The 13,355-nt window shown below is 39.5% G+C and overlaps 1 protein-coding gene across 1 annotated transcript in view; it reads right to left on the bottom strand.

Moving 5' to 3' along the window:
• The window catches only part of DNAH12 (dynein axonemal heavy chain 12), a 232,143-nt gene that overhangs the window by 145,480 nt on the left and 73,308 nt on the right, over nucleotides 1–13,355 (bottom strand). Inside the window, exons 22-24 of the mRNA XM_078076858.1 lie at nucleotides 11,324–11,443; nucleotides 9,744–9,900; nucleotides 9,344–9,516 (exon numbers count right to left, since the gene is read on the bottom strand). Coding sequence (XP_077932984.1) covers nucleotides 9,344–9,516; nucleotides 9,744–9,900; nucleotides 11,324–11,443 — 450 coding nt within the window. The remainder of the gene's footprint in view (nucleotides 1–9,343; nucleotides 9,517–9,743; nucleotides 9,901–11,323; nucleotides 11,444–13,355) is intronic.

Genomic DNA, 13,355 nt, shown 5'->3' with positions numbered 1-13,355 from the left:
TTACTGGCATGATCACTTTCAACCTTGCATTACACTTAATTTTGTAGACTGTTTTTCCTCTCAATTAGTCTTTAAGCTGCTTGAGAGCAATGTCACCAATTTCTGAATTATTTCTGGGTCCCCTGAAGGACTAGAACAGTGGCTGGAAATTTTTAGAAGCATATAAATTACAGTCAACTCCAACCATGGAGTTTCTTTCAAGAAAACTGGTATGAGAGTTAAGTACAAAACCTAACTCCTTTTAGAAAAAAATAGGGTTAAGGGACCAAAGTTGTACATATGGTACAGGTAAGGCATACGTGGGAGCTCTCTGTACTTTCTGCTTAAGTGTTCCGTGAACCTAAAACTGCTCTTAAAAAAAGTCTATTAAAAAATAATTTAATAAAGGGGAGGAGCAAGATGGCGGAGGAGTAGGAGACCTAAATTTCGTCTGGTCCCAGGAATTCAGCTGGATAGGGATCAAACCATTCTGAACACCTACAAACTCAACAGGAGATCGAAGAAAAGAATAGCAGCAACTCTCTGAACAGAAAAGCGACCACTTTCTGGAAGGTAGGACGTGCGGAGAAGTGAATCCGAGGCGATATTCGGGAGGATAGACAGCGGGGGAGGGGGCCTCCGTTGGCCGCTTCTGGCAAGTGATAGAGCCGCGGAGCACAAAATCGGAACTTTTAGAAGTCGGCTCTGCCAAGGGATGTCACTCCATTGGCTAAGCAGGGGGTGGAACCCTTGCTGGGACAGTGTGGTCTCAGGACCCTCGGGGTCACAGAAAGACAGGGGATGCCTGAGTGTGGCAGAACTCCCAGGTATCGGAGCAGGGAAGCCAACTGCAGAGAGGGAGCCGAGGAGTGGGCTCTCAGCTCAGGGTTGCCATAAACCATGATCCGCGGCACAGTTGGGCCACTGCTCCTCCAGCAGCGACCCAACAAGCGGCAGATCCGGGGAGACTCCCTTTCCTGCCCCGGGAGGAGCGGTGCAACAGTGCACCGTAGGGATCTGCTGGGTTTGGAGATTCCAAACAGGGTCGTGTGCCAGAGATAGAAATGCTTGGTCACAGGCCGGGTGAGCACAGAGTGCGGCCGGAGACTGGGGAGACGGGAATGACTGGCTGCTTTTCTCTGGGGGCACACTGAGGAGTGGGGCCCCGAGTTCTCGGCTCCTCCAGGGTGGAGACTGGGAGGCCACCATCTTCACTCTCATCCTCCAAAGCTGCACGGAAAGCTTGCAGGGAACAAAAGCTCCCCGGAAAGCTTGCAGGGAACAAAAGCTCCCGAGAGCAAACCTGAGCAGATTACTTAGCCCGGACCCTGCAAGGGCAGGGCAATTCTATCTCTGGCAAAGACATTTGGGAACCACGGCAACAGGCCCCTCCCCCAGAAGATCAGCAAGAACAGCCAGCCAAGACCAAGTTTACCGATCAATGAGAACGGCAGAACTCCAGCACTAGGGGAATACTGCACATAGAATTCATGGCTTTTTTCCCCATGATTCTTTAGTCTTTCAAAGTTAATTTTTTTAATTTTCTTTTTTTTTCTATTTTTTTCATTGAATTTTTCTTCTTTCCTTTTTCAACCAACATCTTATCAATTCCTTTTTAAAAATCTTTTTTAATTTTCATTTTACAGCCATATTCTATCCCTTCATTGTATTTAACCCTATTTTTTGTATATATATGTTTTTCTTTCTTTAAAATTTTGGGATACAGTTTCTTCTAACAGACCAAAATATACCCTAAATATAATGTATGACGTCCTAGTCTCCCGCCTGATCACATTCTCTTTTAATTTTTTTCATTCTTTTTTCAACCAACTTCTTACATTAACAATTCCTTTTTTTAAATCTTTTTTAATTTTCATCTTTACAGTCATATTCCATCCCTTCATCGTACTTACCCTTATTTTTGTATATATATAAGTTTTTCTTTCTTTAAAATTTTGGGAGGCAATTTCTTCTAACAGATCAAAATACACCCAAAATCTACTGTGTGGCTCTATTCTATTCACCAGCCTGATCATATTCTTTTTTTTTTCTTCCCCCTTTCTTTCTCCCTGGTTTCAGGTCTCTTCTGATTTGTTTAGTGTATACTTTTCTGGGGTCGTTGTTACCCTTTTAACATTTTGTTCTCTCATTCATCTGTTCTCCTCTGGACAAAATGACAAGATGGAAAAAGTCACCTCAAAAAAAAGAACAAGAGGCAGTATTGACTGCCAGGGACCTAATCAATATGGACATTAGTAAGATGTTGGAACTAGAGTCCAGAATGACAATTATAAAGATACTAGCTGGGCTTGAAAAAAGCACAGAAAATACTAGAGAATCCCTTTCTGGAGAAATAAAGGAACCAAAATCTAATCAAGTCAAAATCAAAAAGCCTATTAATGAGGTGCAATAAAAAATGGAGGCTCTAAATGCTAGGATAAATAAGGCAGAAGAGAGAATTAGTGCTATAGAACACCAAATGATGGAGAATAAAGAAGCTGAGAAAAAGAGAGATAAACAACTACTGGGTCACAAGGGGAGAATTTGAGAGATAAGTGATACCATAAAGCGAACAACATTAGAATAATTGGGATCCCAGAAGAAGAAGAAAGACAGAGAGGGGCTGAAGGTATATTGGAGCAAATTATAGTGGAGAATTTCCCTAATTTGGGGAAGGAAACAGGCATCAAAATCCAGGAGGCACAGAGAACCCCACTCAAAATCATTAAAAATAGGTCAACACTCTGACATCTAATAGTAACACTCACAAGTCTCAGAGACAAAGAGAAAATCCTGAAAGCAGCTCGGGACAAGAGGTCTGTAACCTACAATGGTAGAAACATTAGATTGGCAGCAGACCTATCCACAGAGACCTGGCAGGCCAGGAAGGACTGGCATGAAATATTCAGAGCACTAAATGAGAAAAATATGCAGCCAAGAATATCCAGCCTAGGCTGTCATTGAAAATAGAAGGAGAGATAAGCTTCCAGGACAAACAAAAACTAAAAGAAATTGTTAACACCAAACCAGCCCTACAAGAGATATTGAAAGGGGTCCTCTAAGCAGAGAGAGCCTAAAAGTAACACAGACCAGAAAGGAACAGAGACAATATATGGTAACAGTCACCTTACAGCCAATACAATGGCACTAAATTCATATCTTTGAAGAGTTGCCCTGAATGTAAATGGGCTAAATGCCCCAATCAAAAAACAGGGTATCAGATTGGATAAAAAAAAGAAAAACAGGACCCATCAATATGCTGTCTGCAAGAGACTCATTTTAGACCCAAAGACACCTACAGATTTAAAGTGAGGGGCTGGAACACCATTCACCATGCTAATGCACATCAAAAGAAAGCTGGGGTAGAAATCCATGTATCAGACAAATTAGATTTTAAACCAAAAACTGTAATAAGAGATGAGGAAGGACACTATATCATACTTAAAGGGTCTATCCAACAAGAAGGTCTAACAAATTTAAATATCTATGCCCCTAACATGGGAGCAGCCAATTATATAAGCCAATTAATAACAAAACCAAAGAAACACATCGACAATAATACAATAATAGTGGGGGACTTTAACACCCCCCTCACTGAAATGGACAGATCATCTAAGCAAAAGATCAACAAGGAAATAAAGGCTTTATATGACACACTGGACCAGATGGACTTCACAGATATATTCAGAGCATTCCATCCCAAAGCAACAGAATACGCATTCTTCTTGAGTGCACATGGAACATAATCCAGAATAGATCACAACCTGGGTCACAAATCAGGTCTCAACCAGTACCAAAAGACTGGGATCATTCCCTTCATATTTTCAGACCACAATGCTTTGAAACTAGAACTCAATCACAAGAGGAAAGTTGGAAAGAACTCAAATACATGGAGGCTAAAGAGCATACTACTAAAGAATGAATGGGTCAACCAGGAAATTAAAGAAGAATTTTAAAAATTCATGAAAACAAATGAAAATGAAAACACAACTGTTCAAAACCTTTGGGATGCAGCAAAGGCAGTCCTAAGAGGAAAGTATATAGCAATACAAGCCTTTCTCAAGAAACAAGAAAGCTCTCAAATACACAATCTAACCCTACACCTAAAGGAGCTGGAGAAAGAACAGCAAATAAAGCCTAAAGCCAGCAGAAGAAGAGAAATAAAAAAGATCAGAACAGAAATCAATGAAATAGAAACCAAAAAACAGTACAACAGATCAATGACACTAGGAGCTGGTTCTTTGAAAGAATTAATAAGATTGATAAACCCTTGGCAGACTTATCAAAAAGAAAAGAGAAAGAGCCCAAATAAATAAAATCATGAATGAAAGAGGAGAGATCACAACCAACACCAAAGAAATACAAACAATTATAAGAACATATTATGAGCAACTATATGCCAACCAATCAGACAATCTGGAAGAAATGGATGCATTCTTAGAGATGTATCAACTACCAAAACTGAACCAGGAAGGAACAGAAAACCTAAACAGACCCATGAACAGTAAGGAAATTGAAGCAGTAATCAAAAATCTCCCAACAAACAAGAGCCCAGGACCAGATGGCTTCCCAGGGGAATTCTACCAAACATTTAAAGAAGAATTAATACCTATTCTTCTGAAACTGTTCCAAAAAATAGAAATGGAAGGAAACTTCCAAACTCATTTTATGAGGTCAGCATTACCTTGATCCCCAAACCAGACAAAGACCCCATCAAAAAGGAGAATTACAGACCAATATCCCTGATCAACATGGATGCAAAAATTCTCACCAAAATACTAGCCAATAGGATCCAACAGCACATTAAAAGGATTATTCACCATGATCAAGTGGATTTATTCCTGGGCTGCAGGGTGGTTCAACATCTGCAAATCAACCAATGTGATACAATACATTAATAAAAGAAAGAACAAGAACCTTATGATCCTCTCAATAGGTGCAGAAATAGTACAGCATCCTTTCTTGATCAAAACTCTTCAGAGTATAGGCATAGAGGGTACATACCTCAATATCATAAAAGCCATCTATGAAAAACCCACAGCGAATATCATTCTCAATGGGGAAAAACTGAGAGCTTTCCCCCTAAGGTCAGGAACGCGGCAGGGATGTCCACTATCACCACTGCTATTCAACATAGTATTAGAAGTCCTAGCCACAGCAATCAGACAACAAAAAGAAATCAAAGGCATCAGAATCGGCAAAGAAGAAGTCAAACTCTCACTCTTTGCAGATGATATGATACTTTATGTGGAAAACCCAAAAGACTCCACCCCAAAACTGCTAGAACTCATACAGGAATTCCGTAAAGTGGCAGGATATAAAATCAATGCACAGAAGTCAGTGGCATTCCTATACACCAACAACAAGACAGAAGAAAGAGAAATTAAGGAGTCAATCCCATTTACACTTGCACCCAAAACCATAAGATACCTAGGAATAAATCTAACCAAAGAGGCAAAGGATCTGTACTCAGAAAACGATCAAATACTCATGAAAGAAATTGAAGAAGACACAAAGAAATGGAAAAACGTTCCATGCTCATGGATTGGAAGAACAAATATTGTGAAGATGTCAATGCTACCTAGAGCAATCTACACATTCAATGCAATCCCTATCAAAATACCATCCACTTTTTTCAAAGAAATGGAATAAATAATCCTAAAATTTGTATGGAACCAGAAAAGACCCCGAATAGCCAGAGGAATGTTGAAAAAGAAAAGCAAAGCTGGTGGCATCACAATTCCGGACTTCCAGCTCTATTACAAAGCTGTCATCATCAAGACAGTATGGTACTGGCCCAAAAACAGACACACAGATCAATGGAACAGAATAGAGAGCCCAGAAATGGACCCGCAACTCCATGGTCAACTAATCTTCGACAAAGCAGGAAAGAATGTCCAATGGAAAAAAGACAGTCACTTCAACAAATGGTGTTGGGAAAACTGGACAGCCACATGCAGAAGAATGAAACTGGACCATTTCCTTACACCACACACAAAAACAGACTCAAAATGGATGAAAGACCTAAATGTGAGACAGGAATCCATCAAAATCCTTGAGGAGAACACAGGCAACAACCTCTTCAACCTCAGCTGCAGCAACTTCTTCCTAGAAACATCGCCAAAGGCAAGGGAAGCAAGGGCAAAAATGAACTACTGGGACTTCATCAAGATAAAAAGCTTTTGCACAGCAAAGGAAACAGTCAACAAAACCAAAAGACAACTGACAGAATGGGAGAAGATATTTGCAAATGACATATCAGATAAAGGGCTAGTATCCAAAATCTATAAAGAACTTATCAAAATCAACACCCAAAGAACAAATAACCCAATCAAGAAATGGGCAGAAGACATGAACAGACATTTCTGCAAAGAAGACAACCAAATGGCCAACAGACACATGAAAAATGCTCAACATCGCTCGGCATCAGGGAAATCCAAATCAAAACCTCAATGAGATACCACCTCACACCATTCAGAATGGCTAAAATTAACAAGTCAGGAAATGACAGATGTTGGCGAGGATGCAGAGAAAGGGGACCCCTCCTACACTGTTGGTGGGAATGCAAGCTGGTGCAATCACTCTGGAAAACAGTATGGAGGTTCCTCAAAATGTTGATAATAGAGCTACCCTATGACCCTGGAATTGCACCACTGGGTATTTACCAAACAGATACAAATGTAGTGATCTGAAGGGGCACATGCACCCCAATGTTTATAGCAGCAATGCCCATAGTAGGCAAACTATGGAAAGAGCCCAGATGTCCATCAACAGATGAATGGATAAAGAAGATGTTGTGTGTGTGTGTGTCCTGTATACACACACACACACAAACACACACACACAATGGAGTATTAGGCAGCCATCAAAAAAATGAAATCTTGCCATTTGCAATGACGTGGATGGAACTAGAGGGTATTATGCTAAGCGAAATAAGTCAGTCGAGAAAAATAAATATCATATGATCCTACTGATATGAAGAATTTGAGAAACAAGACAGAGGATCATAGGGAAAGGGAGGGAAAAATGAAACAGGATGAAACCAGAGAGGGAGACAAACCATAAGAGACTCTTAATCTCAGGAAACAAACTGAGGGTTGCTGGAGTGGGGGGTGGGGGGTGGGAGGGATGGGGTGGCTGGTGATGGACATTGGGATGGTATGTACTATGGTGAGCACTGTGAATTGTGGAAGACTGATGAATCATAGACCTGTACCTCTGAAACAAATAATACATTATATGTTAATTAAAATTTTTTAAATAATAATTTAATAAAATACATTTTGATAAACAAATCATATTTTACATTTATTAAAATAAAACAACAGTTTATTAAAGGCAGTATCAATATTTTACCCATCTTAAGTTTATAATTGCTATACTATTAATGCCTATTACCTCAATTGCTGGAAACCTCAGGTTCTCTCAAAATGCTTACAAATGGGTTCCCTTTATTATGGATAATAGAATTTTTTTTCAGTGTCTAGAGTTCTAGACAAGTGTTTAATGGGATTCTGATCTTACAACTCAAAGCTATGAGCTTCCCCAAGTATTCACAGCTTCTGATTTTTCTGAGATCCCAGATAGGACACAGATGCTTGAGATTCATTTACCCAACAAATATTTAGGGACTGTGTACTTGTTCACCCCTAGAGTAGAGAACAAGACAGACATGGTCCCTGCTCTCTGGTAGCTTCCTGAGAAAGTAGAAGGTTTGATGAAACATTTTATCCTAGATGCACTGGCACCCTTTACTGGCCATTGCATCCAACCCCCCAATTACTGTATCAGCTACTAATAGCTCAGAACTGTCTTTTTCTCCTGAGAATTGCCCTTTATTAATAGGAGCTACTTTATCCATAAACACCTGAAAGCTTACTCACACACCTGTTACCCTTAAAACTGTCAGTTAGCTTACCAGCAAAAATGGGTTTATTCAGGAATAGCAGACAAATGCAATTCAGAACATGCAAGCTACTACAAAACCATGGTTGTCTAGAGAACAAAGGAGAGGAATGCTCTTTTATAGAGGAAAGGGCCGGATGGGAGAGGCCGTTATAAACAAGAAGTCCATTGGAGGAAACTGGGAGTTCCAAGTGTAGTAGCTTTTTATTGGCTGAGTTGTGATAGTCTCTTATTAGCTGGCTCTTTCTGGACAAGAAGAAAGTCCTTATTCCTGTCTGGGAAGTCAAGTGCATGCTTTTTCCTCTTGGCTTTGCACAACAAGTGGCAGTAGAGCTTGAGAACTTCTTCTGGTCTCCCAACTCCATTTTAGTGAGGTTTCCCTTTCTTTATTTTCGTACCCCTAGCCCCAGGGGTGACTGATAGCCAATGACCATAAAGGGATATAAAAGGCCCCTTTGCCTTAAAGTGGGGTACCCCCATGATGCCATTCATGCTCCAAAGCTCCCCCATGAGATCAGGCTAAGGCTATACTTCTGTTGAAATTACATCTTTATTTAGCTTTCCCCCCTATTTTCCTCACTTCCCTCCAGGTTTTTACTGAGGACATCCCCAGTAAATCATCTGCCCAAGAATCCCCATTTTGTCTCTGCTTCTAGAGAACTCAAGGACACTTTAATTTTACTTACTCAGCACAGATGGATTGGTGTTTCTTGATGCTTCTTCTCAATTCCCAGGTAGGGTTGCCAGATTTAGCAAATAAAAATGCAGAATGCCCAGTTAAATTTGAATTTCAGAGAAACAATGAATAATTTGTTAGTATAAGTATGTCCTGTGCAATATTTGGGACATACTTATACTAACAAATTATTCATTGTTTCTCTGAATTTCAAATTTACCTGAGAGTCCCATATTTTATCTGGCAACCTTATTCCCAGGTGGTTTGGGTTTTTTTGTTTTTGTTTGTTTTTTATAGTCATAGCTTCATCTTCCATAGCTTCTCAACAAGCACAGACCTTAGCACCACCCTCTACATTTCAGCTTTCTCCCTCCTTTTCAACAGAACTAACTTTGAGTTCTAAGGCTCAGATGGACTTTACTCATCTTCCTGTCATGTCTCCCAGAACCCCACTGCAAAAACCGATACCATTTTCTGAAGCTCCTATTTTCTCTTTAAATCTCTAATACCTTCTTTTTCTAATTATCCCCAATGGGAGTGACTCATGATTTTCAAGCATTAGTATCCAAACACTCTTGTATTCTACAAAAGCATCCAGAAGTAAATATTCATTACTATAATTTCATATAAAGGGATTTTGGGATTAGGAAGGGATAGCTCCATTCAACTATTACAGATAAGAGAATAAAATGAGGATAGCCATGTTAAATTTGGATAAGAAAATATGACAACAAACCAAAAAGTAATTTTTAATGTATGAATTAAAATAATTTAAATGCATACCAATGTTCTGTAACACCTGTCAGTTAGAGGTGTAATGACAAGTCGAGGTGAATTACCAAGATATTCATAAGCATATTTTACATTGCAATTAATGATACGAACTCGAGCATTTTCAAATTCCCAATAATATCGAAGCTGAGCAAGCCACTGGAAATCTGTATCATGGGACACACCTAGAAAGAATAAATTAAAACAAGACACATAATCCTGAAATGGAAAAATAATTTGAAAAATAGGTATCCTATCATCTTTTATAACAGCAAATAATTTGTTTTCCAATTTATAAAAAAGATCATGTAAAATAAATTCTGTTGAGAGAGAAAAAGATGTATAGTATAAATCTTTGTTTCTAGAAGCTATTAATATTTTATTTTTAACATTTCAGGAAACAGTCACATACCCATATCAATCATGTCCATGACCACATCTCTGGCATGGACATCAATTGTAACCAAAGCTCCCAGAGTAATCCTGGTCTGCTTAGACAGTTTTCCCCTTACCAGCTCTACAATATCATTTAGTTGATTCTGAAGTTCCTTATAGTACTTCTTTAATGCCTACAAAATAAAAAAGCAATTAAACTAATGGTATATAGTATCTAAAACATGTATTTTATATACTCTTTTACAAAACAATTCTGACTTCATAATATATCTTAATATAGAAATGAATTCTAGAACAGAATGACTTTGTCTAAGCTTCATGAAATATAAGAACAGGTTTCCAAAGAATTGTATAATTTTAATGCTAGGTGTACAAACTGGTGGGAAGACTGCCTTTACAAAGAATAGATAAGCTAACTAAGAAACATAGCAGTAGAAAAGAATGTATATGTAAAAAAAAAAGCTTTGGGGCACCTGGGTGGCTCAGTTGGTTAAGCATCCGACTCTTGATTTTGGCTCAGGTCATGATCTCAGCGTTGTGAGATCAAGCCCCACTTCAGACTCCATGCTGGGCATGGAGCCTGCTTAAGATTCTCCCTCTCCCGAACCCTCCTACACTGTTGGTGGGAATGCAAGCTGGTGCAGCCACTCTGGAAAACAGTATGGAGGTTCCTCAAAAAGTTGAAAATAGAGCTACCATATGATCCAGCAATTGCACTACTGGGTATTTACCCCAAAGATACAAAAGTAGGGATCTGAAAGGGTACGTGCACCCCGATGTTTATAGCAGCAATGTCCACAATAGCCAAACTGTGGAAAGAGCCAAGATGTCCATCAACAGATGAATGGATAAAGAAGATGTGGTATATATATACAATGGAATATTATGCAGCCATCAAAAGGAATGAGATCTTGCCATTTGCAACGACGTGGATGGAACTGGAGGGTATGATGCTGAGCGAAATAAGTCAAACAGAGAAAGACATGTATCATATGACCTCACTGATATGAGGAATTCTTAATCTCAGGAAACAAACTGAGGGTTGCTGGAGTGGGGGGTGGGGTGGGAGGGATGGGGTGACTGGGTGATGGACACTGGGGAGGGTATGTGCTCTGGTAAGTGCTGTGAATTGTGCAAGACTGTTGAATCTCAGATCTGTACCTCTGAAACAAATAATGCAATATATGTTAAGAAAGAAAAAAAAAAAAGAAGAAGAATGTAGCAGGAGGGGAAGAATGAAGGGGGGAAATCGGAGGGGTAGACGAACCATGAGAGACGATGGACTCTGAAAAACAAACTGAGGGTTCTAGAGGGGAGGGGGTTGGGAGGATGGGTTAGCCTAGTGATGGGTATTGAGGAGGGCACGTTCTGCATGGAGCACTGGGTGTTATGCACAAACAATGAATCATGGAACAGTATATCTAAAACTAATGATGTAATGTATGGGGATTAACATAACAATAAAAAAATTTAAAAAAAACAAAAAAACAAACAAACAAAAAGATTCTCCCTCTCCCTCTGCCCCTCCCCTGTGCACGCTATAAATAAATAAATAAATAAATAAATAAATAAATAAATAAATAATAAATGCTTTACCTCTGTCCCACCACTTATAACTTCCTGTGTCTCAGAAGTCCAGAACATTTGAGAAACACAAAGTACAACTTGGCCAGGCCACTCTCGAACCCAGTCTTTTCTTGCAGATTCTGGATAAGCCTGAGTAATTAAAATGCATTTCTAACTTTAAAAGATTATGGAAGGAATAAAAAGCTAAATGTCTAACAATAGGGAAATACAATATTTGGTACATTCATAGGCTAGAACATCACAGTCATGAAAACTTTCAGATGACTATTTAAAAGAAAAATTGTTATAAATTATATTTTAAAATTATTTGTTTATTCATAAAAGAGTAGAAAAATGAACATTAATATGTTAACAGTTATCTCTGGAAGAATTTAATTATTGATTATTCTCAAAATTGATTTCTATATGATTTTTATGTTGCTTTGCTATGGGGAGTTGTCAAGTTTTCTATATAGAATACATATTATTTCTATTATAATGAAATATAAGGGTTTTATTAATCTGTAAAAAAAACGTCAGTCTAATAGATTATATATTGATGCTGATTTAATTGAAAAGGAGACTACACAATCTAGTGGAGGACTGGGTTAGTAGTTAGAACCCTTGTAGGATTTATCTATAGCTTTTCTAAAAACTTATATGACCAGAGTATACAATTTGAACAATTAAATATTTGTTGAATTATACATAATTTAACAATCTGTGCTTTTGAGTTCAAATTATACTCTCATTTCTTTCTAACATTTTTATGTTCAAAATGCATTTAAATGGATTGAGGGTGAAGTTTAACCTTTTAAAAAAAAAATAACATGCTTCAAGTGATAATAGTAGATTCAAATTATAAACTGAAAAAACTGCAGAACAAAATTTGAAGTTGACATTAATGGGAACTATATTTTTAATACAATAACACCATCTTGGAAAAAATAATGTTGAACGTAAAGATATAAACTTAAATGCATTGTATTAGCAATATTTGGAAATAAAAACAAGTGACAAGTTTCAAAGAAGGATAAGTTTCAAAGAATGTATGAGCCATTGCTAGGTACATAGAAGGTAAATTTCTATACTAATTAAGGAAATACTTTCATGGATAATGTTGATTTTTTCCTACATATTTTAATCTGTTTGGGATCATAAATAGAAAAAGAAGAGAAAAAGTCAAGTTTTATCTGCAGGAACATTGAAACTGAATAGAATAGCCACTGCAATAAAATGAGCTTCACCGCGTGAAAGAAAAGGGATACCTCACTCATATAAAGTAAGTTTGCTGGATTTTAAAAGGCTGCAATGCCTTTTAAATGCCTTTTTTTGAGAGGTGAAAGATGGCGGAGGAGTAGGGGACCCTATTTCAACTGGTCCCGGAATTGAGCTGGATAACTACCAGACCTCTCTGAGCACCCATGAAACCAGCCTGAGATGTAAGATCTGGATCTCTACAAACAGAATATCGCAGGCAGTTGGTTTTGAGGTACAAAGCGGAGAGCCGTGATTCTGCGGGCAGATATCAGAGGATAAAGGGCAGCGGGAGGGTGCCTGGACATGGGGATCCTACACCTACGGTGAGTGACAGCCTTGCGCGCTGCGGACGGGGCACAGACTCGCAGACCGGTAGCGTCGGGGAAAGGACTTTAGGGCAGCCCCCCGGTGGAAAACCAGACCAGCAGGGTCGCGCACGCGAACTGCAACGCCCCCCACCCCCACCCCCCGGACAGAAACCCGGAGCGACAGTCGCGCGCACACGAACTGCAGCCTCTGAGATGGAAACCCGGTGCACCGGGGTCGCACCGGTGAACTGCAACCCCCGGGTTGGAAACCGCCAGTGGCGGAGTCACGCGCGCGTGTGCGCGCGCGCGAACTGGGAGCGGCTGGCGGTTTTAGAAGCACAAAGGGCAGAGATGTGCCCGACCCGGAGGCAGGACTGGGAGCGCTGCGGAGGGGCGCACAACCCAGGACGCTGCAGTCTATAGCAGCACGGACAGAAACGGAGATAGTGTGGCCTGGAGAGCTCACTGAAGAACAGACTGAGGTCTCTCTGCTC

The sequence above is a fragment of the Halichoerus grypus genome, chromosome 1, assembly GCF_964656455.1.
Source record: "Halichoerus grypus chromosome 1, mHalGry1.hap1.1, whole genome shotgun sequence".
In the NCBI taxonomy this organism is placed as follows: domain Eukaryota; kingdom Metazoa; phylum Chordata; class Mammalia; order Carnivora; family Phocidae; genus Halichoerus; species Halichoerus grypus.
Note: the sequence above shows the minus strand (reverse complement) of the source record. Positions and strands in the feature narration are given on the sequence as shown.